The 26,285-nt window shown below is 34.8% G+C and overlaps 1 protein-coding gene and 1 long non-coding RNA gene across 18 annotated transcripts in view; one reads left to right on the forward strand and one right to left on the reverse strand.

Annotated features, from left to right (window-relative positions):
- Positions 1–1,715: 1,715 nt before the first annotated feature.
- Poli (DNA polymerase iota) lies at positions 1,716–23,997 on the reverse strand. Of its 15 annotated transcripts, none has more exons than XM_078030002.1 (10): positions 23,775–23,991; positions 22,049–22,171; positions 18,824–18,988; positions 15,333–15,485; positions 12,300–12,536; positions 10,508–10,686; positions 8,883–8,974; positions 6,279–6,409; positions 5,379–5,608; positions 1,716–2,798 (listed from the first exon to the last, which is right to left on the reverse strand). In XM_078030002.1, exons 1-10 carry the CDS (start codon positions 23,851–23,853, stop codon positions 1,980–1,982), a joined length of 2,208 nt encoding a protein of 735 aa, XP_077886128.1. In that variant the 5' UTR covers positions 23,854–23,991; the 3' UTR covers positions 1,716–1,979. The 15 variants fall into 15 exon arrangements, with proteins under 15 accessions (XP_077886128.1, XP_077886127.1, XP_077886130.1 ...); XM_078030001.1 differs by having other exon boundaries at positions 22,049–22,174; XM_078030004.1 differs by having other exon boundaries at positions 23,814–23,990.
- The window catches only part of LOC120885542 (uncharacterized), a 29,267-nt gene continuing 25,834 nt past the window's right edge, over positions 22,853–26,285 (forward strand). The window contains exons 1-2 of one of the 3 annotated variants that reach the window (XR_013429548.1): positions 22,853–23,548; positions 25,779–25,871. This is a non-coding gene — a long non-coding RNA (uncharacterized LOC120885542). The remainder of the gene's footprint in view (positions 23,549–25,778; positions 25,872–26,285) is intronic. The other 2 variants (XR_013429549.1, XR_005728213.2) reach the window with 2 other exon arrangements.

Raw genomic sequence — 26,285 nt, forward strand, 5'->3', positions numbered from 1 at the left:
AAGGTAACCTAACAACCTGATTTTGAGACCCAAAGACATTGAAAGACTAAGTTAAGGCTATAAAATAAGTAGCAGAACTGATTACAACTCCTTAAAATTTTACTCCAGAAATTGTACTTTTGATACTTGATTTACCTATCTATACTGACTACCTAATTCTGGCTTCACTTTTAACAACTATTTCATCTTCAGTTTTAAACTGGCCCAAGGACATCATTATCCAAAGTACATGTATGAAGACTCAAATTGGGTGTCAACATACTTTATATATGAACAGATATGAAAAATTGTGGTATATATGTGTAATAAGAAGTGTAATGCAAAAAAATCCAACAAAGTACATGTATAAAGGCATGAACTGGCGTGAACAAACTCTATATAAAGATATGAAAAATTGTACTCTATGTGAAATAAGAACTGTAATGCATTCTGCTGTTGTGTATTTAAAAAAAAATAAAGTCAATCAAAAAAAAAAACTGGTAAAACTTCTTAGTGGTTAGTGAATTTTTCAAATCATAAGAAATTTGAAACTTACCTAAAATTTCCGATCTGGAGAAAAGTATCTTTCAGGCATTCCTCATTCACATTTTTGTGCTTTACTTTTAATATATTTTACAATTTTTTTTTTTTAGTTGTCGGTAGACGTTTATTTTATTTATTTATAATTCAGTGTTGAGAATTGAACCCAGTGCCTCACACATGCTAGGCAAGCGTTCTACCACTGAGCCACAACCCCAGACTTTAATATCTTCTATTTAGATTATATCTGTAAAAATTATGAACTTGAGGCCAGGACTCCTCAACTCAGTGCTGAGAGTTCCTCTTATATATTTTAGAAACATCCTCTATTCTTGTGAATTATAAAATGTCCTTAGTTTTATATGCAATTTTTAATCTGGCAAGCAAAGGGAGGCAATAATAATGGGTAATAATGGGTAATAATGGGTGAAAAAGGGCCCCCACCAAATTAGTAAAGGTCTATTTGTTTTTACTAAGATATCCATACAATCATGTCCCAATGCAGAAAAGATTTAAAAAAATAAAATCCATTGCTCTTAGACCCTACAAACTGACAAGAAATGGATTCCTTCCATTACTAGTTTTCCACCACTGTGCCTTTTTTTTTTTTTTTTAAGTCAGGGTCTTGCTTAATTGCCCAGGCTGTACTTGAATTCGAGATCTAGAGATCCTGCCTCAGTAGAATTACAGGTGTATGCCATACATCTGGCTACTACCTTGCATTTCTGATATCCATCTTTCCCTTAATACACTTGCATGGAGAGTTCCTTCTACCACTGTCCTCTAAAATAAACACATACTCCTCCCACACCCAATACCCACCCTGGTGTTGGCCACACAATTTATTTATTCAAAATTTAATGAATGCCCTGTATGTACTGGGTATTGGGGTAGGTTCTAAGTATATGAAAAAGTATTAATTGAGTATATATTGCTATGCTATTTTACAAGTAAACTTATTAAATAGTACACAGTACTTTAAACAAAGATATTTACATTTTCAATAGGTTAGTTGGCAGAAGTTCTTATTTGACTATTTCTTAATAGGTTAAATTTCTAGACATTCCATTTTTCACATGGACAAAAATAAATAAAAACCCTGTTCTTTATTCTAGCATGACAATGATCTGATGAGCCTATATTTTATATGCAAGCACATACGCCTTCTCCCGAATTTATGGAAAATGTACTAGTGCTGACCATGATATTCCTTTTATTGAAAAGCAACATAAAATAGCTGTGGAAATAAGAGAAAGATAATATTTTTACATTATTGCTTCTGTTAAGAGGATTTTTATGTTTTGTGCTGGAATTTACTTCCTGTAACCACTCTTGCTTTTGAACATTTTACATTGGACTTCTACATTATTATTAGTGTTTAATTTAGAAGAGCTTAATAAACTGCTAATCTGAGGACAATGATACTTTCTTTGCTTTTGTAGTCCTTTCTCTGAACATGCTTACTTATGTACAATGTGGAAATCTGATCCAGGTCTCCTCCACTCAGCCAACAGTTCTTTTTGTATCTCTTCTGGAAGTTCATAGAATACTTGAGGATCAATGACAGATGGAAAAATAATCTTCTCATCAGCAGAATCTTGCTCTCTATTTTCTGTGGATCCTTGACAAGAGGCTGTTGCTGTTGTTTGCTTATGACTACCTGTAGCACAGCGTTTGGAAAAAAGTTGATCACTCTGCAAATTTGGAAATGAATGGAAAGCAGAAACAGCAGGCTTTGTATTTGAGAAGTGGAATCCTTCAGATTCTTTAGGTCCTTGACTCATTTGTTCATCTTTTAATTGATTATCTATATAATATGAATAATCCTTTGGGCTAGCCAGGTAAGAGGAACTACTGCTACTTAAGCCTGATGTTCCTGGTTCACAAGGAGACACAGACTGTACCTGATTGTTACTGGATAAATTATCTCTAGAATTTAAGGATCTATCTTGCATTTGTTTTGTAGAAAAAAAAGATAATACTCCTCTGGAGGCATGTAATGGACAACTTAAACTTCCTTTCCCTTGAAATTTTTCTCTAAATTTTCCAGAAAGGATTTCTTCCTGAATATCTACTGGAAGCTGCTTGAAGACTTCTTGGTCAACACCCTCAGGAAGTGAACAGAGTGGGAATTCATTCACATCTTTTTCTTTAGAAAAGTCTGTAGTTTCTATTGGAGACTCGCCAGTTCTTGTACTTTCAATTCTTCCACTTGGTAGAAAATCCCAGTTTGTTTCTTTGTCTTTGGAAATATCTTCCATATGACTCTCTTTTATTTTCTAGAACACAAAAATAATAAAATAATTTGGATACCTGATACCTTTTTAAATAACCCTGCTGCTAGAAAATTCAATAAAAATTAAGTGTTCCATGAAGTTCTGGTATAGGCCTGAATAACAAAGGTGAGCAGTCAAACCATTATGGAGTGGAAGAAGCCAGACACAAAAGAACACATTGTACTATTCACTTGGAATCATCCCTACATACGGGGGGGGGGGGGGGGGGGGGGGGGGGGGGGGGACACGGACTGGTTCAAGGTCTTTCCCAGGATACCAAAATTCACAGCTGCAAAATAAACTAAAATAGTTGAACTGTATATTTAAATTGAGTTTCATGGTTTGTAAATAAAGTTGTTAATTTAATGAATAAATAAACATCCCTGCTGCTGAAGTATGCATGTAGTATTATCTACAGCAACCATTATGTTTCAAACCCATTCAGTACTTTGAATCCTTCGTGGCCAGTTTCAACAACTAGATGTTTAATCTATCATAATTAGTCACACTATTGTGTAGATCTTTACTCATTATTCCAGAAAGAGGTCTCCTTCCTACACAGCACTGAGCCAGGTAAATATGCCTTTAAAGATCTGGAAAGGACCTCATCGATTTAAAGGTCCAATTCTGTAAATAAAAGAATGGTGGACTAGAAAGAGTGATTCACTTAAAGGTATTTAAAAGAAAAAAAAATACATGCATGGAGATTCAACTACTGGTTTTGCAAAAATTATTGTTCTGAAAGATAAATATTTAGCAGAGTGTGGTGGTGCACACCTGTAACCTCAGTGACTCCTGGGAGCTGGGACAAGAGGATCCTTAGTTCAAGGCCAGTCTCTGCAACTTAGTGAGTCATTGTCTCAAAATAAAAAGGGTTGGGGATAGGGCTCAGTGGTAAAATGCCCCTCAGTTTAATCCCCACTACCCAAAACCAAACAACAACAACAACATTTAACAGAAAGAAAAAAGTGCTTTTATGGTAAAAATCTGATATTATTTTTAAGATAAATGTTTTATATAAAATTTAAAAATACTTTCAATTCTAATATGTATAATTTTTCTATAAAGTTTTCACTTGAGTTTCCCTTCTAGTTTTAAGCAAAATAAAAATATATACAGTCAGGAGGTAGAAAAGATGGTGGAATGAGATGAACATCATTATCCTAGGTACATGTATGACTGCACATGTGGAGCGACTCTATATCATGTATAACCATGTGTTATGCTCCATTCGTGTACAATGAATTGAAATGCTCTGCTATCATGCATAACTAATTAGAATAAAAAATAAAAATTAGGGGCTGGGGTTGTGGCTCAGTGGCAGAGCACCATGTGTGAGAGACTGGGTTTGATCCTCAGCACCACATAAAATTTAAAAAAATAAAGGTATATCAACAACTAAAAAATATTTTTCAAAATTTTTTTTTTAAATAAATCAATTAAAAATTTTAAAAAATGTATACAAATATAATAGCTTAGTAAACTTCAAGAATGTAAAGGGAGAAGAAGAAATTCAGACCAGTATGTTTATTGAGTATCTAGTATATGCCATATATATACAAGCTACTTTCACTTCTATTGACTTCACTAATGCCACTATAGAGACCTTTAATTTCCATCCTATGGATTAATTAAAATGTAATAATTAAATACCTTTTTAATTTCTAGTTAATAATGGAATGGAAAAATGAACACAGAATAAAGTAATCTAAAGAGGGCATTAGGTTCACTATTTTCACAATACGATTCTATTCTCATTTTAAACTAAAAGTGGAAATAAAAATATTACTAAAATTAAACTGATTAAAAATTTTAAAATAATATTTTAAATTAAGAGTTAATTATAGAGATTAACCACTTAAAAAGGTTATTTAAATTTTAAAGCATCCCATATTTATTAAAATAGAGGTTTGCTTCTTTGGGACTGTGTTCTAGTCACTTGAAAATGTGACTGACTTCTGCCTCTGCTACCACACTATTAACTTTTAACAAATGTAAAATTAGTAGCAAATCCTTTCTTTTTTTAATATTTATTTATTTATTTTAGTTGTAGATGGACACAATGCCTTTATTTTATTTATTCATTCATTTTTATGTGGTGCTAAGAATTGAACCAGGGGCCTCGCACATGCTAGGCAAGTGCTCTACCACTGAGCCACAACTCCTACCCCCAAATCAGTAGCAAATTCTAATGTTGCTAGCAGAATTCAATTTAATTTCAAAACTAAGAAAATGTAAATACTTATAATAGTGTGCAAAACAAAGCTTGTAGCATATGTAAAAACTGACCACAAAAAGATCGGATTTCTAATTTCTGGAAATGTACTTCATATTTAGGAGCTAATCCATCACATTCCTGAATGCTATTAGAAAATGCATCCATACTTCCAAAGCAGAGAAATTCCATAGTTTCTTCTCTAATCCAATATATTTCTACTTAGATCACAATATATTTAAAGCCAGCAACCATTATATGATAGGCACCATTAACAATTCAATCATCTAAGCAATATCAGCCAAAAGAATCTAACACAAACTTAGATTTTTCATTTATCCACACAAGTCCAGTAAGAGTATACTTACAGTATACTGTAAGAGTGTACTCACAGAACTGCGCTTGCCAGAACATGACGTTGTTGACATTGAGGATGTTAAATAATAATCCATGGGCCCTTTCTTAGTGGTATTTAGTGCTTTAAGGTTGCAGAGGCACACACTTAAAAGGGTAAGGTGAAAGGGCATTTTCACATTCACCATATTTCGAAAAAGTTTCATAAGTATATCCACCATTGGTGTCATCACATCATAATTTCCTGAAAAAGAATGTTTAAGACAGTACCTAAATAGTTTATATCATAATTAATTAATTAATATTAAGAGATTAATGTAACTTATATTGCTTAGATTAAAAAATAAAAGTCCTAATTGGCATTTTGATATTATAGAATTATCACTTATTCCATTTGAATTTAAGGGACTCTTTTTTTTTGGTGGCGGTACTGATGATTGAACCCAGAGCTACCACTGAGCTACATCCCCAACTCTTTTTCTTTTAATTCTGAGAGAAGTGTCAGACTGACAACAAAATTGCAGTCCACCTGCCTCAGCCTCCTTGGTGGCAAGGAGTACAGGTTTGGGGAAAAATTACTATTTTTATCTATCTATTTAAAAACATTTTCTAGTGAGAATTCTTGATAGAATTAAAGCATATAATTACATGCTACACTGCACAAAGACCCACTCTCCTTTTGGGGAGCATATTTCTAATTCAAAAAGTTTATTTTTAAAAGTCCAATGTTGGGCTGGGGTTGTGGCTCAGTGATAGAGCGCTTGCTTCACACGCGTGAGGCACTGGGTTCAATCCTCAGCACCACATATAAATAAATAAATAAATAAATAAAAATATTGTGTCCATCTATAGTTAAAAAAATATTTAAAAAAAAAGTTCAATGTCAATTAAATTCTTAGAAAATAAGTCCATACCTGCCCCTAACTTCTGAATTACATGGGATGGAATAGGGCACTGACGACTCTCTCGACAACAGTACTTCTCTGATGAATACCGACGGATTACTAATCTTATTGTATGGGGTTTCCTTCCATCTCGGGATACTCTAAAATGGAAACAAAGAATTAGAAAAAGTACTGAATAGTATTTCATTTATTGAAAGGTATAATACTGAGTAACTATCAAATTATACATTCAGTAGGTAAATAGTAAACAATAAATCTTCCAGAATACCCAAATAAATATCTCAGTTTATGCACTAAAACTATGAAATTGTAAATGACAGACTCATAGGCCTTACTCAGAATTGAGTGCTGTCAGAAATAGACAGAAATACTATATAATCATAACAAGCTGTTTTATAATCCAAATCTAAAGCAGAATATTAACACCTGCAGGAAATCTGACATAAGCAAATAACTGGAAAATTAAAAGAGGAAAAAAAAAATGTTTACAAAAAACAAGATTACTTCTGTTAAAGTAAAGGGCTTTCTGCAAATAGATCCAAGAGAGCCAGTAACATCGCCATAATATGATGAAATTTTAAAGCAATAATTTGAAAGATCAGTTACATATTATATTTAGGAAGATTAATCATGTGCAAATGGTCTTGGTTTTGGTGTTAAAACAAAAATTTTATTGGTAAGGAAAATTCACTTTAAAAGTAAAAAATTTAATTACTGAAAACAGGTGTCACTCAAGGATACCATTTTCCTTTTTATCTGCATAGCAACACACAAAGATAATGAAATGCAAATATTACACCTTGCTAAACATGCTCAAAATGACAATTCTAAAGTGGAAAAATTAGTTTTGTAGCAAATAACTTTTTTCTTTCTCTTACTGCTTTTCAGAAAACTTTTTGATGGATGCATAACTAGGATAATAAAATGTCATAAGTGATGTTACTCCTTAAATATCTTTTAGTTAAATTTGTTCTTTTAAGTAATTACACAATTCAAAGAGTGTGATATGCTAAGTAGAGGAAGGTTAAATACTATTTTATTTTAATCTAGTGCCTAGAGGATGAATTAAAGATTATATGATTTTACATTTCTTTCATATCTATAGAATTAATCATCATATACTCCAAAAGGAAAAAAAATAATTACTCACACATACACACACATAATCATATTTTTTTACCAGTCTCTTAAATGCTATTGTAACTCAGTCACTGAACTAAGGAGCCCTGGTGTAGAATAAGAGAACTGTCAAGAAGAGACATGGGTAGATGTTTAACATCTGCTATCTCACAGGTTTAGAGCACCTGGTCTCACATTTGGGTTAATGCTTCAAATAAGAGAACCTGTAAAACTTAACACTTTTGGGGATTTCTCTATGCGTAGAACTGTTTGCAATGGGCAGGCATTTCAGAATAGTCTTACACCTAGCTGAAGCTGAGCAGATGACCTAATTTCACTAGCACACTTCCCCCAAAGCCTGAGTCATACTGCTGGAGCTGGGTCACAGAGGCAGCCTCAGTTGCTTGCAGCAAACAATGAATTAACTATATAGTTCTGCTGCACACATAAGTGGCACACTGCACATGACAGCAAAGTTGTAGGAAATATCACTTTATCAGTTTTCTGAAACTTAGAATCATCCCAGAACTGTTTACGTTAGACAGTGAGCCTTCCTAGAATCATTACAGAAGCATGCCTACTCTAAACTGTTAGATCTCTGACACCCAATTTAGAAATTTCTAACAACAAAAAGAGAATCAAGAAGTGAAAGAAAAAGAGATTAATAATCTTCTGTGAAGTAAAGAGAAATACATCAAGAAATACGTGATGCCTACTAAGGAGCAACAGAAAACTAAATTTCCTTGCTCAGTTTATGTTATGCTGTTTGTATATTCATAATCCCAGTAAACATATTATGTCAACTTGCAGATCAGAATCCCTGAACACACTTGCAATCACTCATACATGGCTCCATAAGTATTCCTTCCTGTAACTCCATTTTCTTTCACATAGTCTGAGACAAAGAAAATACAAGGCTTCTCCTGCTTGGTCCATTATTATTGTTCTAATAACTTCCTGTGTTCAATGATCAAAATCTATTCCTATGTAAGAAGTTTTAGAATTGTGAAAGAATTATTATTCCTCTCTGCATTTTTCCTTTTGTGGAAAAGCAAGTAATACTAAACTAAGAGCAAAGGCTCAAAATTGCCATTAGGAAAAATTAAAACTTATTCCTTTTCACCTAAGGACTAGAATAGGTCTAGGAATATTAAGAGATTTCCACAAAACCCTTTTTAGTAATAACCTATAGCTTAAGAATCCACAGAATAACTGTTGTAACTGTGTATCAAGACTAAAGGAAGAAGATGTATTAAATTGGTTAACAGCACATAATAATGTCTTTGCAATAGTTTATAATACTCTGAGATCAGTGGGAAAAGATCTATTAGGTCTAAACACTGAAAGAAAAAGAGATTAATACTATTCTGTGAAGTAAAGAGAAATACATTTATTAAGTTAATCTGTAACATCCAAGACACATCCAAAATGTTTTGCATATATGTACTGAATAAAAATTATGTAGTATATTTTGGCAAAATGGATTAATAATACCTGTTCAAAAGGTTAGCAAGTAGTTCTTCAATCTTTATTTTAGCTTCGACTTCTGATGAACATTTTTTAAATGAATCTTCTTCACTAAAGGACTACCAAAGAAGCGTAAGTGAGGATTAATGTCAACTCAAATAAATATACCCAATTATCAATGAATATGTCAAATATATATTTAAGACATTCTTTACTAACTTTACCTCTTGTGCTTAATTTGAATCATTTAGTTCACTTTTACATTAACTCAACTTATTTGCAAGTAATTTGTACTCCACTAGAAAATATACTGAAAGTCAAGAAAACGACAAAGTTCTAGTACCAATTCCAAGTTTCACTTTATGACTAATGTGAGGCTCTTAATGCCCTAGGACTAGAATCTGAGTTTATACTTGAATAAATCATTTAGCCTATCTAAAATACAGCATCCTCATCTTAACAAAAAAGGAGAAGGAAAGGAAGAAACGAAGGGAGGGAGGAAAACATAAACAACAGTACTGCCCATCTCCAGGGTTTGTTATGAAGATTAAATGGACTAATAAACATAAAGCACTTAGTAAAGTACTCTTTACATAGGCAGAAAAAGCCAATCAATTTTAACAGGGCGATGACATCTTTTTCCACTTATTAAATCACTGGACTATTCTGAAAATAAGATTTTTAAAGAATTAAAATTTTTTGCCTTATGACCTATCAACAATAAGCTGTATTCAATCAAAGTAGCTAAATTGAGATATCAAGTATTAATGCTCTCAGGGTGTGGTGGTGCCTGCTACAATTCCAATTACTAAGGAGGCTGAGGCATGAGGATCACAAATTGATGCCAGCCTGAGAACTCAGCATAGTGGTTTGGATCTGGAATGTTCCCCCAAAAGTTCTTGTGCTATTCAATGCAAAAATGTTTAGAGATGAAAAGATTAAATTATGAGAGCTATAACCCCAAAAGGGGATAAATCCATTTGGTGGATTAATGATTTGAATGGAATACTGGGTGGTAATTATAGGCAGGTGGGTCTTGCTGAAGGAAGACATCATTGGGGCTATGCCCTTGGGGACTATGTCTTGTCCCTGGTTCTTCCCCCTCTCCTTCCCAGCTGCCATGAGTTGAGCAGCTCTCCTCCGCCACACCCTTCCACCACATGTTTTGCCTCACCACAGGCCCAGAGCAAAAGGCCAACCACGGACTGAGACCTCTGAAACTGTGAGCCCAAAGTGAACTTTTCCTACTCTAAGCAGTCCTTGTCCATCATTCTGCTGCAGCAACAAAAAGCTGAGTAACTTAGCAAGACCTGTCTCAAAAGAAAAGTTTAAAAAAGGGAGCTGGAGGTGTAGCTCTCTGTCAGAGAGCTTTCGTAGCATGAGCATGGCTTTGGTTCACTCCTCACTAACACAAAAAATGAACAAATAATAAATACATTAATGTTCAAGTTTCAACTTAAGAATATTTATTAATCTAATATAATAAAGCAGCAGCCTTATCTTAGGAAAGGGAACAGGAAAAGCAAACTACAATATTCTGAATATGCAAAACTGGAAATTTTTATCCAGATAATGTGACAACTAGTACACTAAACATAAATAGTACACTACATATAACTAGAACGTTAAGTATAAATATCATTGCCACATACCTGGGGTGGTCCTGAAGGTGTCACAGGAGAGTTATCCTCTCCAAAACTGAGCTTCTGAATACGCTGAGCAACTGAAATTCCTAATTCCTTTTCTAATATTTTAGATGAAAAGGTTTGGAGATCTTGCACACTATTGATTCCCAGTGCTTCAAGGCGTTTGGCAGTTTTATAGCCAATACCTAAACAAAAAGAAATGCATATGGTGTTACAATAAAGATAATTAAAATCTTAGAAATACATCAACCATATCTTAAGTTCCATAATTAATACTTTGCTAAGATCAAAGTCAATCGCAAAGTAGATTATTATTCTTTCCTTCAGGGTCCTTGAGTAATATGTAGCTCCTTGAAGCACTCATAAAATGTACTATTTATAGTCAATACACTCTTTTGATAAAATGAAAATTTTCTACCTGTTCTACAATACTGTGGAATAACTCAGGAATCATGTTTATTATTACTGTAAAAAGAAGAACCAAAATTGATTAATATATGCTTATTGGCTAACCTGATTTCTGTACACAACATTACACTCATACACAAATCACACATCTAGCAATATTTATCACCCACAACACAACTAAGTGTGAAAAAATATAAAAACTAACAAAACCCCTACCACAAGTTTTTGCACTAAAACTTGTATTTTCTTCATCAGAGAAATAGGTCATTTAAAGCTCGTTCTTTCATTTTTTTTAATATATTTATTCTTAAGTTTGAGGTGGACACAATATCTTTATTTTACATTTATGTAGTGCTGAGGATTGAACCCAGTACCTTGTGCATGCTAGGCGAGCACTCTACCACTGAGCCACAACCCCAGCCCCTCTTTCTGTCATTTAAAAAATAATAATTCTACAGTTATCTGGTTTCCTTGAAAAGTTAAAGCAATAAATCAGTGAAGACAGGCATGTAAGGGGAATTATTAAAATGTAGTGACAGGTATTTTTAAACAGAAAAAAAAAAGGAAGGCTTGGCAATTGGCAATGAGGGACAAAGTAGAAAGCCTGTAAAAACAGATGCAATAATTCAAAAGGTAAAGTAAGAAAGAATGTCCTGCCTTCAGTATGTAGTCAATTTATTATGATATGACATTGTTCTTCAGAACACAGATCTAAAAATCTCAAATTATAATTATACTACTCTAAGGAAGGCAAAGCAGTATACAATTTATTTTGGAATCATACAGGCATAAGTTAAAAATGGGAAGCTATAACATCTAAACAGTTAAGTTTTCATTGTCTTAGAAATTCACTTCCACAGATGTCTTTTATTACATCCTATTCCCCAACAAAGCAAAAGAAAAAAGTTCAACATATTATTGATGGTCTATAAAAATGCAGGTTATTTGATTTTCAAAGATACAAATTTGCCCTATGAACTGAATATGAATAGATCAGTGAATTTCTCAAGGAAATCCATTCCCTGATCTTTAGAATGAGGTATTTGGTTTAGAAGCTTTGGAAGTTCCATTGTAGCCATAATATTTTATATATAAAAACTAAAGAGAATTAATAAGTTAAGCTCCCTTCTAGATGCAATGTACAGTGCAGGAATATGAACCTGGGACTGTAAATCAAGGACCGTATGTTTCCAGGTTATCACTTTCATGATAAGAAACATAAAAGTACTTTTGTGTATTTCCTCATACAGATTTGCTCCAGAAAACACTATAGTTTTTCTCCAACAGCTAAAGATATACCTCTAGAAATTGTTATCTACATCTATAATTTTTTATGATTAAAGAAATACAATAAAACATAATACATATTCTTCAATTATATTTGTCTTACCAGGCATTTTCTTTATATGGTTCAAACTATAAATGAGATCTTGACAACTTTCAGGTAACAAGACTGTTTGTTGATTTGGTTTAAAAACACCAGAAACTAATTTTGCCAATAGTTTATTACAAGCCACTCCAGCGCATCCAGTGAGCCCCAACTGATTATACATGGCTTCCCGCATTTCTGCTGCAATCTGAGATCCAACTAGTAGTCTGATGTGCATGATGTCATGCAGGTTTATAGCTAAAAAAAAAAAAAAAGATACTGTTAAAAGTCACAAAAAAACATTTTTTGTTTTCTTTTTTAAAAAAGGATTTTTAAAAGATGCAGGGTTTAATTTATATCCAAACCCTCCTACCACTACTACTACCACCCTGCCATCCATTTGACTTATTTCTTTAGTTCTTCATAGGAACATTGTAAAGTAAACAAATAATACAAGTGAATTCCAAGGGTCTGTGACGTGAGTATACTGGGAGTGCTTATAGATTTAACAGATTATAATATGAAAACTGATATGTTAAAAATTTTCTAGGGATATTAATAAAACTTATATCCACACTCACCTATAAATATGCATAAAAGTTGTCATAAGAATGCTACCATTACAGCTTTAAAGACCTAAATCCACACTTTACATATTAGCTATATGTGATGCCAAAAATAATTTCTGGCCTAGACATAGTTTAAGAGGTCTTTTATGAAAAACATAGGGAAATTACATAGAAACAAACTTTCTTAAATGTAAAAGATTTATACTGGACCATTCTTATCTCCAGGACTCATAGAAGGATTCAGGGATGAAGTGTCATGGTATCTGCAATTTATTTCCAAATGGCTCATCAATCTATCAACTTTTCCACAAAGAGAGCAAAATAAAAAAAAAAATGTGGCAAATGAAAACTGGTTTATCTATAAGAATGTACTTAAAAGGTGTTTATTATATTATTCTATCAACTTTTCTATAAGTTTGAAAACTTTTTAATAAAAGCTTATGTTGAAGAGGAAGAACTAATAAATAATTAGACAGGGGCTGGGGTTGTGGCTCAGTGGCAGAGCGCTTGCCTAGCATGCGTGAGGCCCTGAGTTCGATCCCCGGCACCACATAAAAATAAATAAACAAATTAAATAAAGGTATTGTGCCCATCTACAACTAAAATAATATTAAAAATAAATAAATAGATAGATAAATAAATAATAAATAATTAGACATTTCCTATCTAAGATATAAAGTCTAGCTCTCTGTCCGTGATATGTTCTAACTAATAAAGTGTGAATTTGCTTCAAAAATTATATAGAAGTATGTCTGGAATCATCTTGCTACTTAGACCTTATTAAAAACAAATCAAAACACAACAAAAACAGCATAGGTACAAAAGACACACAACAAGCTTCTAGAAACATCTCTACCCCTTTTCTTCTGTGGAGAACTACACTAGAGAAGGATGACCAGGCCTCACAACAGGTGGGGTTCGAGAAACACAAGTTAAGAACTATAACCAAAAGGATCAGGCACAAAAGAAAGGCAGCTTGTCTTCTATTTGGTATAATACAATAGTTACCAGCAGAGTCACAAAATGTATGAAAGCCTAATTAAATATTCACCAGCACCTATTAAAGCTATTTTCAAATGCAAATGGAAATACCACCAGTGATTCAGGACTTACTATGTGAAGGAAGGAGAGAGTTGGTAATGATTAGTAGAGCTAATTAAATAGGAGCTTGAAGAAGATACAAGCACGTGGCAGATGATGGGGAACAGACATGATAGGGGACAAACAGATGTGAAAGGAGGGAACATGAGGTTAAGAAAAAATTCCATATACTGGGCCCACTATGCTGACCCCCATAAGCTTCCCTTAAAAAAGCAATTTACCTGCAGTGCTGCCTGTTTTAAGTAAATAGGCCATATTACATCCATCAGCAAACAACTGGTTGTCTGCAAGAGACATGCAGCCTTAAATGCTGAACACAATTTATTCTGAAGGGGCAGGGGAGCAGATTGTGAACCACACACAGTCCCAGAAATCAAGGAGATAAAGATAATTCTACCTAACCAGAAAATTTGTTAGAATAGGTTCCATTTAGAACTGGTCAGCATGAGCCAAAGACCTAGAATCATCATGCTCTGTGGGGACTTGAAAGTCTGATGGCATCCTCTGCTGTCAGTCAAAAGTAAGACTTGAACAGGACTCTAAGGACACTTTAGACCTTGGACACCCCCCCACCCCACACTCCAATAAAACTAGAGGGGGTATGAGGGACATACCATCTTCTCCTCTCTAAGGGAACCAACTCTCTTTCTGGAGAGTGTTTCCTTTTCTATTTTCCTACCCCTTTAATAAACACATACTCTGAATGACATGTCTGAAATCCTTCTGGCATGATTTTAAGAACCAGTGAGAAAAGACCTCCACGGCTGCCTTAGCTCCACAGTAGACCCTTGCCCTGTAACAGCAGACAGGCCAGTGACAGGTAGGCCTGGAAAAGATTCCATGGGCGGTAGCTTGAAAAGACAGAAGAGCACCATGAGAGTCTTATAGCCCCAGAGGAACAGAAGGGAAGTTCAGCCTACCTCAAAATTTTGCTTAGAAATAGTTTCAGGAGAATCAAAAATTATTCTAAAAAACAATAACAAGTTGACTGCTATAACTTAAGGGTGACTTAAAGAGGGACTCTTAAAAATGTGAACAGATATGTCAAAGAGATGAAAACTGCACAGAGCTACATGTCATCAAAATCTTATTTTCTACATACTTGATATGGAATAGCAATATCTAATTTTAGATACCTTAGATTACTGACTAAATATAACTATACCTCCAAATAAGTCATAAATCTAACAGAATGTCACAATAAACTCAATGAACATTAAAAAATATATATACTTAGGCTGGGGCTGGGGCTCAGTCGTAGTGCACTTGCCTGGTATATGTGAGACATTGGGTTTAATTTTTAGCACCAAATAAATAAATAAATAAATAAAGATTTTAAAAATGTATATACTTTTAGTTAGTAAGTGGAAGGAATAACACTCACGCTGATTATTATAGACATGACCTGACACAGTCAATGCAGAAAGTTCATCACTTTGAAGTTGCTGGAGTTTCTTTTCAACTATTTCTGTTAGATCCACAAAATTTTCATCAAATCCAAGTCTCTCAACAACTGGACTAAATTCTTCCAACAATTCTAAATCAAAATAGTATTGGTGCAGAGGTGTAATTAAAGTTACAACTAGAAAAGATTTAATGCTTAAAAATATACCAAATACATAATTAAAGGTTTTATATATATTCGTAATTCCATAATATCTTTAATGAAAAGTCTCAGTTAACTGTTATCTTTGTTTTTCTGTACCATATTTTGAGTAGAGGCAATATTTCCCAACAAAACAAGTCCAAAAATGACATTCTCAGAGCAGTTCCTCATAGAAATACATTTTTAGCTCAATCTTCTATATGTAAACTTTCTATATCTGTAGTACACTAAATGCCAATGATTATAGTTAATTATAATCTTGAAGCACTATGTGAAAGAATAAATTATAGACTGCTTAGGAAAATAAAAACAAGTAATAATATATTTTACCTATCTATATTCTCCACAACAGTTTAGGCAAAACAAAATTTAAAACTTCCACTTATTAGACAGCCATGGTGGCACATGCCTGAAATCCCAGCAGCTTGGGAGGCTGAGGCAGGAGGATTGAGAGTTCAAAGCTAGCCTCAGCAAAAAGATAGATGCTAAGCAACTCCGAGAGACTGTGTCTCTTAAATAAAATACAAAATAGGGCTGGAAATGTGGTTAAATAGTTGAGTGCCCCTGAGTTCAATCCCTGGTACCAAACAAAACAAAACAAAAAAAACTTTATTTTGACTTATTACTGAGTCAAACAGAAAAGTCACTTAACAATATATAACAGTATTTTGATTGGCCATTCCCAAGCATACGCCTTAAGAATAAAATGGCAGATATGGACCACAACTTGCAGGTATTCACATGTGCAGCATCTGCAAACTACCTAGTCAAATTTTACTAAATTGAATTTAACTAACATATAGAATAAATTCAAAAGAACTATCAATTCTCATATGCAAGAATTAAGTAATAATAACTTTACAATCATTTAGAAAAACTATTTTCTTCCCCCTGAATCACTTTCTATTGAGACTTGTTGGATGTCAGAAAACAGCAGTTCTTCAATATTCAGAGGACTGGTTCCAGAACCACTCCCAAGGATACCAAAATCTGAAGATGCTCAAGACCTATATATAAAATGGCATGATATTTGCATATATCCTACACATATTCTCCTGTATGTTTCAAATCATCTATACTTACAGTATCTTATATAATGTAAATAGTCTTATGCTGTATTGTTTAGGGAATAATGACATGATAAAAAAAGTCTGTTATGATTTCAGTAATGAAGCCTTTTTTTTTTTTTTTCAAATCCACAGGTTCAATCTACAAATGCAGAACCCATAGAGGGCCAACTGTATTGCTCTTAGCATACAAAAACACATATATTCTTAAGGTGCCATAATCTGAAGACTCAGAATAAAAGGACTAAATAATTCCTCACTGATCACTATTTTACAAAAATACTAAAAGTTATTTTATTTTACTAATACTAACATAGATATTAAAGGGAAAACAATAAAGGTAATAACGTGGGGCTTGGGTATAGCTCAATGGTAAAGCCCTTACCTACCATGTACAAGGCCCTGGGTTCAAACCCCAGCACAGAAAAATGAAAACTTGTGAACACCAAAAATAACTCCAGCCTACACAGAGAAAGCTATTATCTCCTTTGAGGAGAGACTGACAGTGTGTCTGATTATATAAGATTGTTTTGTACTCCGTACATCAATTTCTGTAATTTTTTTTTCAGAAGTATCTACCTGACATCCAAAAGTCATGTAGGAAATAAAACCTTTTATCAAAAGAATGTAGAAAAAAAGAATCAAAGTTTTAAGCAGAAAAATAAGTCAAATACAGAGTAATGCACAAAGCTGGTCAACCACTAAATATTTTTTAACACACTGTTCTATCACTGGGTCACAGGGACAAATCATTTAACTATCCCATTCCTGAAGTTAATCTCTTTTCTATCAATTATGAACCAGGCTAAAATAAATATTTTTCTACACATGTATTTATGTACTTATAATTTTATTTCTATTTGATGAATATTCAGCAATGATATCACTGGTTTGAAGAATATTAATCTTTAGTTTCCCACGTGTGTGTGTGTGTGTGTGTGTGTGTGTGTCTGTGTGTGTGTTTTAAGGATTAAATGCAGGGCCTTGCACATGCTAGGCAAACTATCATTGGGCTACATCTCCACCCTTTATCTTTAATAAATGTTTCTTGATTGCTCTTTTAAAAAGGCTACAATACTTTATATTTCTACTTTTTGTCACATTTTTGACAAGTATCACCAACATAAAATAAGGTCTTACTTATTCAAGTTTCCTTAGCCAGTAATAAACTTGAGCTTTTTTCCCATATAATTGTTAGATACTGAATTTGCTCTTCTTTGTCAACTGCTTATTCACATTCTTTGTTCACTTTTATTGTTTCTTTTTCTTAAGTTGTAGGAGCTCTCTATATATTATAGATATTAATCCTTTACATATAAAAACTGCTACAATTAACAAAAGAAAAACTAGCAAAAACAATTGAAAAGACAGTATAAGCTAGTCACAGTGGGGCTATCTATAATCCCACCAACTCAGAAGGCTGAGGCAAGAGGATCACCAGTCTCAGCAATTTAACAAGATCCCATCTAAAATTTTAAAAGGGATGGGGATATAGCTCAGTGGTAGAATGTCCTGGGTTAATGATGATGATGATAATAATAAAAATACAAAGTTGATTCTTACACATTTTTTAAAAATATGTATTTGTAATATAACAATGTACAAGCATTTTCCTTTCACTTTACTCTAATTTACTAGAACACTAAGGTTCACACTCAAGCCTCAGCATAAGGGAGTTAAGTAGCTACAGTGTAATGTTTAGTGTATGTGTATATGTATGTGTATGTATGTGTGTGTGTGTGTGTGAACACAAAAAGACTAATATAGCCATTATTTTTGCTAATATTTCTTAAGAAATCAGTTTTTAATTATGCTAACCAAAAATTACAAACACTTCTTTGAATTATCATCAATACATTAGAAAACAATGTATTTCTTCATAATTCATGTATGCTTAAAATTTAAAATTTACACTATGTCTTTACAGTATATCTTCTGATTTTATCACTTATAAACTTTATATTTCCTGTTATTTATATAAACACTAGTCACAACAGAATTCAAATTACTTACCAACATTATTCATAATATAGAAAGCCACTCTTTTATATAATTTTTAAAGTGGAAAAGACCCATAATAAAAAGCTATTAGGAAAAAGAAATCTGGTTTATGGCACTTTATTAAGATTTATAAAATTATTTAAGTGAATAGGCATCCTACATAAAAATTAATACTAAATATAAATTGCCTACACTTTGTACCTGTAACCTTATAAGACATCTCCCTATAACGGGTCAAGTCTTCTCCATTAACCAATACAAGTTGAGGACATTTTTCTTTTGCATCTCTGACATTCATAAGTTTTGTAACTCCAAGTTTCCTGGCTTCATAGTTGCAAGTAACCACCAAATATTTCTGCTGAACACCTATAAAAAATAAAAATTCTGTGAGAAAAATCAAGCAGGATTGTACAAACATTTTAAAACATAATTTACTAATTCCATGTTATAATTGTCTGAGCTATAAGAATAGCATGTGCTTTGTTAAGGATAAAAAGGTGTCTCAGTTTTAAAAAGTAGATTCTGTTCATTAAAATTCTACAAAGAATCAGGTTTTTGAGCTATCTCCTACTTAAGAAAAGTATTTTCCTATATCATACTTTCAAGCTTTGGTTATTTGTCTGTTTGGGGAAAAAGTTATTTTTAAACAGAAAATCAACACATAAAAGTAGTATAAATCACCTGTTAGAATGTGGACCGATTATTTATACAAAAGCTAGATGTGTATATTCCTCAAATTTAGCAAAAATTACCATAAATCAATAAATATAGTCTAAAAATTCTCAGTGATAAGACAGAAATCAAATCCTTCTTAAAATGTTTTCAGACAGTACAAAATCTGCTTGGTTTATACTGCCATATCTATAGCTCCAGGTATGTTGCACCAAAAAATAAGCCAGCTGAAAATAATTGAGTACAATTAAATACTGGTTGCTACTAGAAAAACTCATTTGTCTGCCAATGAACAAAAGAATGTTTTGTTACAATTGGCAAGCTACAGCAACTGTTAGGGGTATCTCCCCAGTAATTATCCTAGTACTGAACTTTTCTTTATAGTTATCTGCTGATGATTCGGTAGGGCATCATGAGCTCCCCCTCAAAATGAATACAATATGATCACCTACAGACCGAATAAAAATTCTAGTTTATTGGTGACTTAAGACTGCTAAAATTGTTTTTCTCTTTTTAAACAAGTTAACTACTTCATACCAGTATAAAAGTAATGTTTATCAAAAATATGTAAAATGCATCTCCAGTACACACACAAAAATGTAAAACACAAAATGTAGAAGAAAAACAATAGTTATATCCGTTTCCATTACACATCTGTTTTTAAATTTGGGGTATTATAAAGAAGACAAAAAAACATTATTTGCACATAAAGTTTTCTTATTTATCAGATTATACACCAAAATATAATCATCATGTCAAATAAAACATTCATCAGTGAACTAATATGAAAAAATCAGACTGGTAAATTCCTTAACTAAAAAGTCTCTTTTAAAAAAAAAAAACAAAAAAACAGCATCTTGCTAAGTATCTTATGGCCTCGATAAATTGCTGAGGCTGGCTTTGAACTTGGAATCCTCCTGCCTCAGCCTCCCAAGTCACTGGGATTATAGGCACACATGACCATATCTGGTCTTTTAATGCAGAATCCACTATATGAACTCCACATGGTATGTCACAACAATATTTGTTTAGAATAAAAAAAATTACTGGGGCTGGGGTTGTGGTTCAGCAGTAGAGTGCTCACCTAGCTCGGACCAGGTCCTGGGTTCAATCCTCAGCCCCACATAAAAATTTAATTAAAGATATTATATCCAACTATAACTAAAAAGTAAATATTAAAAAAAAAAAAACATTACTTTTGTTTTCTCCAGGAAACTTTCAGCAGTCACAACTTTTACTTCATGTCCATAATTTGTACATCTTAATCACACAATACTTTTTATTAAGCATAATCTACACAGCATTTTGTTATAATACTACTAATTAGACATGCCTTTAAAAGAAATCATTTAGGTCCTCTGACCCTAAAAACTTAAAGACATTCTAGGAAAGTTTAAAGATCCTAGCCTCTCTGCCTAGCACAGTGGCAGGCCTATAATCCCAGCTACTCAGGAGTCCAAGGAAGGAGTATCCAAATTTCACTCCAGGCAATGCAGCTAAACAGTGATGTCTCTCCCGGGGTCAGTGGGTTCAATCTCCAGTGTCACACACACTAAAACACACAAAAATGCCAGCTTCACTTTGGCATACCAAAAACTAGCTATTCCTTTGTTCTTTAGTAAAATCAATAAAACTAGATTTGTATTTATTAAGCCAATCTAGGCACAAGAAGACAGCAGCCAAGAGAACCAAAATAATTTTCTAAGTTTATATTAAAATATCCTTCCTGCACACATGAAGGAAAAAAATCTCTGCTCTCCCAATTTAAGGTACAATAAAAATGTTAATAAAACATGCCAGAATATCAGTAAGTTAATCCTCAATGCAAAACTTCTCCTTGCCTTTTATTTTAAAAGATGCTTGTTATTATGAAATGCTTCCTCTATCTAAATATTTAAGGTTCTGCTTAAAATTCAACTGTTTGTTAGACATTAATATTCAACTCATACATTTAATTTTCAAAAGAGAAAGATGAAAACTTCCATTAAAATGTAACAAAAATAACAAGATTGTTTTTGAGCTCCAAGACCTATAAAGTTTGAAATACTGAGTAAAAACAATCTGACAGACATGGTGGTGCACACCTGTAATTCCATTTACTTGGGAAGCTGACATAAGAGGATCACAAGGTTAAGGACAGCCTGGACAACTTAGCCAGACTCTGTCTCAAAATAAAAAATTAAAAAGGCTAGGGACATAGCTCAGCAGTAAAGCGCCACACAGTTTGATTCCCAGTATTGCAAAAAAGAAAAATAAGAAATCTGCCTAGAGAACTAAATTATAACATAGAATATTAACATAGAAGACCAAAACTTTATGCTGTTTTCTGTTAATCTGTTCAGTTATACTGGTCTCAGATTCACCATTTCTTATATAAGGTTTATGAGGTTTACACTTGGTAGAGAAGCAAAAGTAACTGTTAAGAATGGCTTCCAGGTAGGCATGGTGGCACACACCTGTAATCCCAGCAACTCCAGAAGCTGAGGCAGGAGGATTCCAAGTTCCAAGCCAGTTTTAGCAACTTAGCAACTTAGGGAGACCCTGTCTCAAATTTAAAAATTAAAAAAAAAAAAAAAAAGAACTGAGATATACTTCAGTGATGAAGCACCCTTGAGTTCAATACCTAGTATGGAGGGCAAAAAAGACTTCCAAAAAAATCTTTCTTAATATAATTAATAAATCAGAATACAGTGACATAAAGAATAGCCCATTTTATCATTATACAACAAAAATACTATCAATATGAATAATTACCTAAAGGTTTGTCCTTTAATTCTGGGTTTGAGATCATTTCTACTTGTGCATAAAAGCAATCCAGATCCACATGTATTATGACTCTGGATGAAGAATTTTGTGTTGGCACCACTTGATCATGAACTGCTACATAATATGCAAAAAAGAAATACATATATTCAGGCTGTAAATCATTTTTGAGCAACTGACACTTTCTAAAAACATTTTATCTGGGAAAAATCCACAGAGTAGTTTTAAGTTATTTTCTTGGATTTATTATTTGTCAAAGCAGCTACAAATCACATGAAACTCTACAGCATGGTCTTCAGTCCTGTTTACTGAATTGGCATATCTTTGTGCACTACATTTTTCTCAGTATAGTAATTTGAGAGGGAAAAATCTGATCAATGAATGATGCAAAAGGCAATGCTATCACTTAGAAGTATGGAGTAACTAAACCAGAAAAGGCAGAAAAGCTGAAACAATGTTAATTGTCCACCAACTTAAAGATGATTCCAAGTGACCTGTCCCTAAATTTCAAAAAAGAAAGAAAATTTGAAATTCAAAATAACAATCTAGGAGCTGGAGTTGTGGCTCAGTGGTAGAGCGTGAGTGAGGCATGCCTTTGATCTTCAGCACCACATTAAAAAATAACTAAATAAAGTTATTGTGTCCATCCTACAACTAAAAATATTTTTTTAAAAAATAATAACAACAATCTGTGGGTTCCAGTGAACTCTATTTAGCTTTCACAGGAGAGCTAGATTGCCTGTTTGAATGCTAAAACCCCACTGTCTACAACTACACCTTGGGTAAACAGATTACCAATACATATTCACAAAGTTGAAAGAATGATTATTTTATAGATTTTAAAAACTAGGGGCTGAACCAGGAACTGTGGTGCATATCAATAATCCCAGCAACTGAGGAGGTTGTGGCAGGAGGATTGCCAAATTCAAAATAAGACAGATAGGGAGGGGTACAGCCCAGTGGGAGAATGTTCCTGGGTTATATCTCCAGACTTCAATCAATCATTGAAATGTGGTATTACACTGTGGGCTGGAACAGAAAAAGAGTATCAGTGGGGAAACTGGCAAAATATGAATATAGTGTGACATTCAGTGAGGAGTTATCAATTTTAATAAATGCATCATGGTCATGTGAGATATTAACATTTGGGAAAATCTCACACTTTTCTGTAAATCTACTCTCCTGACCTCAGACAAAAAAAAAGAAAAACAGGGGATGAGAACCAGGGCCTTTGCCTTCAGACCCTTTAGTCCGGCGCTCCAGGATAGAGGCGAGAGCCTGGAGGTGGGTTCCCAGGGAGCAGACCACAGCTGACTGGCCAGGTTCCGAGCCATTCCTTCCTACCTGGGCTGAGCCCAGAACTCGACCTCTGCTAAGCAGGCGAACTGTGGGCAGCTGCTCCAACGTGACACCTCCAGGGAACACCTGCAGTTTTCTCCAGGCTGGCCATGCGACTCCAGCCCGCCCCTCCCCTCCAGGGGTGGACAGAAGGTAGAGATGCACCCTGGACGCGCACGTGTAGGCCCCAGGCGCCCTCCCCTACTCCTACTGGGGGAAGCCATCCCTCTCGAGGTTCTGGCCTCGAAACACGAGGCAAAGAAGGGCAGTATTCCAGGTGGGGAAGACGAACGGGACCAAGCGGGGCAGGGACCGTCGCGTCCCAACGGCCACGGCCCGGAGCAGCCTCCGCCCGCCCCGCCCCAACCTTCTCATTTACACCCGGCGGGGCCACCGGGCTGCTCAGGCCCCGGCGCACCCTGCGAAGAGCCAGCCGCCCCCGCGTCCGCCAGCTCCATGGCCCGGGCCAGTCCTCTTCCTCGCCGCCGCCACTTTCCTCCTCGGGCTCCGCCCCCAGCTCCTCGGGGCCGCTGGGGCCAACCGCAGCGCAGCTTCCGGCTTCCGCCCGGTCGCCAAGGAAACCGCGGGCCGACCGCGGCCAGCCGCTGGGGTCCTAGCGCCGTCTGGGTCGTGGCCGACCAGCGTGCTGCCCGGAGTGAGCGCGGCCCACGTGCTGGACTTTGCCGCCGCCCAGTCAAGGCCGGAAGTGAGGGCGTGACATTCCGAAAGGCTTTTTTTTCTTTTTTCCCTTGAGGACTTTGGTGTTAGACATACTGCCAAATTTTAGTTTTTTGTCTTTGCTCTGTTCACCTGATCACTTGTTCACAAAATGGCCAGTCCCTGAACCTGAGGGATTCGTGATGATGGGGATGAGGAAAGGATGTCCATTATAGTAAAAAACAAGGGGGTTATGTAAGTTTAGCAAGTATTGTAAGTTACATTGGGTTTAGTTTACTTAGAGACCGGAATATAGTGGATTCCTGAATTTTTGACATCAAAACTGAATAGGACTTTGATACATGGATTTTCTCTCATCTGCGTCTTGCTCACTGTGGGACTTTGGGCAGGTTAAGCAACAGCTCTGAGTCTCAGTTGCTCCCCAATTAAAAAAGAAAATGGTTGAATAACAAATAAAGTAGTTTAATATTCCAATGTATCTAAAGCACCTGAAATAGGAGGCAGGTTCAAGATTAGTTCTTTGCCTACTATTAGGATGTCATGTGTGCCTCTGTGTTGGTAATTTTTTCCATGTATTTTTTTTTAATATTTATTATTTAGTTATCAGCAGGTACAACATCTTTGTTTGTATTTGGTGCTGAGGATCGAACCCGCAGCACGCATGCCAGGCGAGCGCGCTACCACTTGAGCCACATCCCCAGCCCCCCATGTATTTCTTGCAAAAGAGGAAAATCTAAACCAATCTCCTTCCTTCCCACCCTCCCTCCCCCTCCACCCCCCCCTTGCTTTCTCGACCTTGACTAAAAACAGGATGATTGTGGAGAGATGGAATGTTGCAGGTCAAGAGCCAAAATTCTCTTGGACTACTGTAGGCCCTGTAGCCATTTACTTTTAACCTTTGTATCTGACCTAACATTCTCATCAAAATTAATTGTTAATTTTCACCGACCACCAGCCTCCACTGAATGCTTTAATATCTGGAGACTATAGGAGAGATTTTTCAAGCTTTGCTGTTGTCCACTTCACGAATGTATTTATCAATTGTATTGATTTATGACTTTATTTATGTAACCTCTTTCATTTCATGTCGTTAAGGGTAACTTGAATCCATGTTCCCAGGCTTTGGTTACTCATATTTGATTAAGAAGCTATTTTCTTATTTCCTTTAAAGCTGAAGGTTTCTGTTTTGGTTTTGCTTTCCTCTCTTTATATTGGGAATTAAACCTAGGACCTCATGCATACTAGGTAAAGAAGAATTCTTATTTTATGTCAACAATTTTAATATATACATATAAATTTATGTGTGTACATGTATACCCACATGTGTATATTTGTGTTAACATAGGTATGTACATATTTTAACATTCTGTTTTTCATATGATTCTGTTGCTTATTAAACAAAATGCAAGAACCTTGAGAAGTCCTACAAAGGCCACGTTTGATGCATCCATAAAGAAGGAATAGAAAGAGAGCTGGAGCTCAGTGGTTTGGAGACCCAGTCTTTCTCTTTCTTAGACATCTGTAGCAGTTCCCTAAAAGTCTGCATAGGATCTAAATCACCTGTTAAGAGATAGCCCTGCATTCTTTGTGAATACTGTTTGATAAGTCCAAATAAAGCGCTTTAGAATCTAGTGTCTCTTGGGCTATAAATCAAGGGTCCTGTTACTTCTAAAAAAGGGCTTTTTTTTTTTTTTAATTCTTCCAGATTGAGGATGATGCAAACCACTGCAGTATCCTGGCAGATGAAAACAGCAGTCCCTTTAGAAGAGACCTAGGCCAACACTGAAAAACCACACAGGTATTCAGTTGCCCTTATTTCCTGATCAGTTTTGAAGATTGGAATTTCATCTAGTGGAAGGTAGACAGGTGGACCCTGGGAAACTCCTGGAGAATAAGCAGTGCTAGCTATATGAATAAATAACCTAGGCAGTCACATGGGGCCCCATGTAGAAGAGTCCCACACTTGGTTTAAGCAAGAGAGCCTTCATTTTTAATCTGCATGGAGCCCCATGAATTATTCAGCCAGTGCTGGGAACAAGGAAGGGAAGCTGCATAGACAATGTCACTTATAAAATACCTGTATATCAGGCATGGAGCTTAGAGCTTGAACAGGTCATTGCTTCCAATATAAGAGCTCTGGAGGGTGGATATCATTGTTCTCATTTTACTAAAGATGAAACAGATTAGGAGAAATGAAGGTGCTTGCTTGAGT

The sequence above is a fragment of the Ictidomys tridecemlineatus genome, chromosome 13, assembly GCF_052094955.1.
Source record: "Ictidomys tridecemlineatus isolate mIctTri1 chromosome 13, mIctTri1.hap1, whole genome shotgun sequence".
Lineage (NCBI taxonomy): Eukaryota > Metazoa > Chordata > Mammalia > Rodentia > Sciuridae > Ictidomys > Ictidomys tridecemlineatus.